At 35.2% G+C, this 5,662-nt stretch overlaps 1 protein-coding gene across 1 annotated transcript; it reads left to right on the plus strand.

Annotated features, from left to right (window-relative positions):
* Positions 1–2,561: 2,561 nt before the first annotated feature.
* LOC131038718 (pectinesterase) lies at positions 2,562–4,885 on the plus strand. Its single transcript, XM_057971242.2, has 2 exons — positions 2,562–3,738; positions 4,028–4,885. The coding sequence occupies exons 1-2, from the start codon at positions 2,697–2,699 to the stop codon at positions 4,720–4,722; spliced, it is 1,737 nt and encodes a 578-aa protein (XP_057827225.2). The 5' UTR covers positions 2,562–2,696; the 3' UTR covers positions 4,723–4,885.
* Positions 4,886–5,662: the final 777 nt, after the last annotated feature.

Consider the following 5,662-nt stretch of genomic DNA (forward strand, 5'->3'; position numbering starts at 1 on the left):
GTATCTGGCTTTTCTAGAAGAGGAAACTGAATTAAAACAAATTTTAAATTCATTGAAGTATGTTAACAATTGAGTTTTATATTTCTTTAGAATCCACATCCATTCAAGATGTCATATCTTATAAAACTAACTATAGTTAATAGAGATTTTTGTTTGGTTAAGTCATACACATCCATATTGAAATGATAAATATTAAATTCATTTCCCTATTAAAATCTGAATTACTAACTCTAATTCTAAACATCTAATTAAAAACACCCACAATTGAATGTAGAAGAACATATGTTATGAATACTACAAATAAAACTAATTACATTAAAATAAATGTTCTCATAAATATAATATTTTTACAATCTATAATAAATTTATTGTAATATTTGTTATATAAATTCTAAACTTTTCAGATCAAACACCTCGATCTATCATAAGAAAAAGGTAAAAGGTAATAAATTTTGATATCCGATCTCAAACATTGACTTCCAATACATACAGTTTACCAGAAACATTAAAACATTTGTTTTTTTGCTTAATTATTATACATCCAGTATAATGCTAAAATGTTTATCGTATTGAGTTTACATAAAACATTTGGATTTTGATAAAGTTGAAGCCTAAATCCATCTTTACATTGTGCCGATGTTTACATTGTTACAGTTATTTGTAATATTTTATTAGGCTTTGCATTTATGAGAGATTAATTCCTTGAATTATTAGTCATTGAGTATTAGTTAATGAATTTAGTTTAAAAACTACTAGCATTATATCCTCCAACTTGCCATTAAAAAACTGCTTTTAAAAGAGGCATGAAACGTATAAATGGAGTATGCATGATTCCTCACACGACCCGCAAGTACAAATGAAAAAGATTCTAAGAATACAAGTCAAATTTGACTATTTCAGAGCCGTACTGGTAGTGATCAATATATTAGATGCGCAAGTAGATGAGCATGAAATCGACATCGTTTCAGAGAAGGCTGCGCGTGAATAGTAAGATTCTGGGGCATCGTAGCCAGTTTGTTTGTAAATCTTTTTTGGTAGTTCGTTTGAATTGGTCGATCACATTGGATTCCTTATGTTAATTGTAAATATGAAAGACGTGGAGAGTTGTATAAGAAGATACAGGTTTTTAGGTCAGAGGTTGTTGTGCTGTCAGCTATGGTAATGGTAACGGAATGTTTTATAATATATTTAATATATTTAATGGTTTATAATATATGGACTACTACTTATTTCATACAAGAGATATTTAATTGTGGTTTGAACGAAACGTACCTATCCTATCCCCTTCGAAATTTAAACAAATTCTTCATCACTAATCTAACGGTAAAGTTCATAAGACTAGAGGTAAAAGAATTAAGCTTCCGCTCCATACAGTACTCAAGTACAAGGTAAATGGAAATATTCATTTATGATATTAAAGTGGAAAATTACAGATAAGCCCGATTTGGGCCGAGCGTTTGACTTCATAATCACCTTTAATTAGGCAACTGCAGTTTAATAAACAACGACAACAATGCATTTAAATTTTTAATTGAAATTATCCAGAACAGCTAGGACTTTGACTCAGGAATCTTCCGTGTATAGCCATCAAGATAGTCTAACCACACTAGGTACTGTTTAAGCCACTCTATACCGATTTTCAGGGCAATTAACGATGGCTTACAATTTGAATACAAAATAATGTGTTATGTTAGGTATATCTGCAATTAGCTCCTTTAGTTAACGCCGTTAGCTAGGTTACTGCCAATTTGCCGTAGAATAAGAGCCACGTCACGGGTTTACCTGAGTGAGATCCGTGTCGCAATTTGAGTTAAGCTCGTGGCAAACACTTCTTCAACTCTATATTTAATCAAACATTAGCTACTTAACTGATATTAGCTTCTTCGACATTACTTTAATCAATGATTCGCTACTTCACTAGTTTTCGCTACTGATCATAGACTTAAATGGCGGTAAAGAGAATTTAGTTCCAAGCATATTAGATAAGCTTTATAATTTAAAATGATAGATAAGCCCTTATAAACCTTAATTACTATTTTATGTTTATAGAAACTAGGGTTTTTAACCGGCTCCCGATTTGTGTAATCTATGGTCTAGTTAAGTAGAGAGACCCTGTTACAGATTACATAGTCAAATTAACAGTAATCTGTAAGAGATCCAAAAATGCCATTCAACTGAATGGTCGTAATTAACAGCAATCTGAAGAAAACCAAAGTACCATTTAAGTAATTGGTCCTAAACTAATTGCGTTCGATGTTTATCGTCGAGTTGCTTAGTCCAAGCAGCGTGCTAATTCTATGTCCTCATAGCTACTGAATTTGACATTTAAGGAACTCAGGTCGAAATGAGAAAAAAAGGAAACTCTACATGAAGTAACCACAAGCGATCGGAAGCGTGAGAGTGTAAAGGAAAGAGAATTTTATTGAGGCACTCAAACTCGTCTATTCAAACCTGATAACTTACATCAATCACCTTATCCTCGCCGACGGCTAGTCAGTCACGGAATCCCGTCCTATAAATTACGGCTCTTTGAGCATTGATGATTCAAACCCATCCACTGCTTTTAGCCTGCTCTCTGAACAAGAGTTTGAATTGCAGTCTATTTTATTTTGTCTAGAGTTCCACATTGTCTGTGCTATCCCTAAGATACTTTGTCCTTCCAAGCTGTTTTCCGTGCTATCAATCTTTTTTGAGCCATGAAGAGATATGTCAGAGTTGATGAACCGAAAGCAGAGAATTATAAAAGCAAAGGCGTGCTAGTTGCTCTGACTTCCATTCTGCTTCTCGCTGCCCACATGTTTGTGGCAGTGGAGGCTTCAGTGGGCTCTAACGCCAATGACAACCCCCATCATCAATCTTGGAAAACCGTTTCGAAAGTGGCGAACTCCTTGTGTAGCAAGACTCGTTATCCCCAACGATGTGTCTCATCCATGGCTTCCTATCCTGCTTATCAGACGGCCAAGCTAGGCGACCTCACTAACGTCGCATTGCAAGTAAGCGTTCAAAGAGCGCAAAAGGCTCGAGACTTTGCTCTGAGTCTCCAAAATAATGTGATGAATGAAAGAGAGCGCGCGGCTTGGCAAGATTGTTTGGAGCTATTTGAAGATACCATAGAGCATCTCAACGTTTGCTCGAGCAATGGTTATCTCAAAAATGACTCACCCGTTTGGTTGAGTGCAGCGCTGACAAACCAAGAAACCTGCTTGAACGGATTTAGTGACCTCAATTTGGATTCTTCTAGTCCAATCCAAACGTTCATGTCCTCCAGAGCTGTGAATTTGTCGGAACTAGTGAGCAACTCGCTGTCCATGTACAAGCTCTCCACCACGCCTACAATCACGGGGACTAACCGACGCCTTCTCTCCATCAAGAACAACGAAGAGGCAGATTTCTACTCCAGCTATGGTCGTCTGAATGAAGATGGTTTTCCAGAATGGTTATCAGTTGGTGACCGCAAGCTATTGCAATCGTCAAGCCCTGCCAGCCAAGCGAACGTGGTGGTTGCCCAAGATGGTTCTGGCAATTACCGAACGATTGCGCAAGCAATCAGCGCTGTCCCTCAGGGGAGCAGCAAAAGATACATCATCTATATTAAGGCGGGTACGTACAAGGAGAACATCGACATATCCAAGAAGATAACGAATTTGATGTTGGTTGGCGACGGCATGGATAAAACAATCGTGACTGGAAGCAAGAACGTCCAAGACGGCGTCACTACCTTCCAAAGTGCAACTGTCGGTAAGAAAGACTCCATTCTTTCTTTCTTTTTTTCTTAGAAAATGGGGGAAACATTTTTCATCTAGTCGTTCATATCTCCAATATGAACAAACAATTATAACATCCGAATCACAACCATCATGATATATCTCATTAATGACTGTGATTTTTAATTTCATGACAAGAATCAGGTTACAAATTAACATCATATTATTGGTACTATTAGTAATTTAGTACTGTTATTGAAAATTTGGGAAAGCTGAGTGCAAGTTAAGTTTTGAGAATATGTGTTTTTTTCCTTTGTGAACAGCTGTTTCTGGAAACGGATTCATCGCGAGAGATATGACATTCGAGAACACGGCGGGGGCGGCGAAACACCAAGCCGTTGCTCTTCGAGTTGGGTCTGACCTGTCGGCTGTGTACCGTTGCAGCATCAAAGGCTACCAAGACACTTTGTATGTCTACTCTCTCCGCCAATTCTACAGCGAAGTGGATATCTACGGCACCGTGGATTTCATATTTGGCAACGCAGCGGTGGTGATCCAGAACAGCAACATCATCGCCAGACTCCCCATGAGCAACCAGCAGAACACCCTGACTGCACAAGGACGATCTGATCCCAACGAAAACACCGGAATTTCTATCCACAAGTGCGTAGTGTCAGCATCGTCAGATCTGCAAGCGGTGAAGGGGTCGATAAAGACGTATCTGGGGAGGCCATGGAAGGAATACTCTCGTACTGTTTTCATGCAATCCACTCTCGGTGATCTCATCGACCCCACCGGCTGGTTGCCATGGAGTGGGAACTTTGCTCTGAGCACTTTATATTATGGAGAATACATGAATAGTGGAGCTGGTGCAGGAACGTCAAAGCGTGTGAATTGGCCTGGTTATCATGTGATCACTAGTGCCACCGAAGCGTCCAAGTTCAGTGTTGCCAATTTCATCTCTGGAACTTCATGGATTCCGGCTACAGGAGTCCCCTATACTTCAGGATTGAACTGATAATTACTATTTACCTTATTTCAGGATTGTTAAAATGTTAGTAGTCTATTATTGTTGAAAAGTTGTCAATAATATGCTTCAGCCATCTAAGGGAAACAACAAAGAAGTTTCCAATTATTTTCAATGTGAAGAAATAAGACTCTTAGTAAGATGTATAGTATGATACATTGTAATTGGAATAATTAATTTGTTTTTATTAATATAAAAATAATTTATTATATTTCTTGATAAATTTGTTTCAAAGTTTTGTATCTAAGTGATATTTAAAAATTAAAATAAAAGATATTGTTAAATAAAAAATGATTTTACTAACATTTGAATATCAATACATATATACATATATACACATATATATAGCGTAATTTATGAAACGAATAATTATAAAATAGATTTAAAATATAATAATTCATTTCTTTTTATAAATATTTTTTTATTTTCATTTTATATTATATATATTATTAAAAAATAATGTCATTAGATCGAATAGAACAATAAATAGTAACATGAAAATGATTTTTCATTATTATTTTTTAATAGTCAAAACGAAATGGTTTATAGATTTCTTGCTTGCATAACATTAACAATATTGTTCATAATTATTATCTAATAGAATGATAAGTAAATTAATTTTGATATATTAAAATAAAAATAGAAAATAAAATATACATTAAAAAATTGGTCAAATCGATTTATATATTAATGTAACTAATTGTAATTTAAAAGATGACTTTGCCTCCTTTATCTTAACAATATATGGAATGTTTATTTACTTGCTGTTTACTTGTTCTTTTTTATTTTTTATTTGCATAAAACATCTTAGATTTTCTACATCATAAATCAAACAATAAAAGTCATATATACAAAATCTCAGAAGATAATAATGTCCAAGGGAATATACTATGGTTAGATGCTAAGCCAACAATACTCAAGACTTTCTTTT

The sequence above is a fragment of the Cryptomeria japonica genome, chromosome 3 (genome assembly GCF_030272615.1).
Source record: "Cryptomeria japonica chromosome 3, Sugi_1.0, whole genome shotgun sequence".
Classification (NCBI taxonomy): Eukaryota; Viridiplantae; Streptophyta; class Pinopsida; order Cupressales; family Cupressaceae; genus Cryptomeria; species Cryptomeria japonica.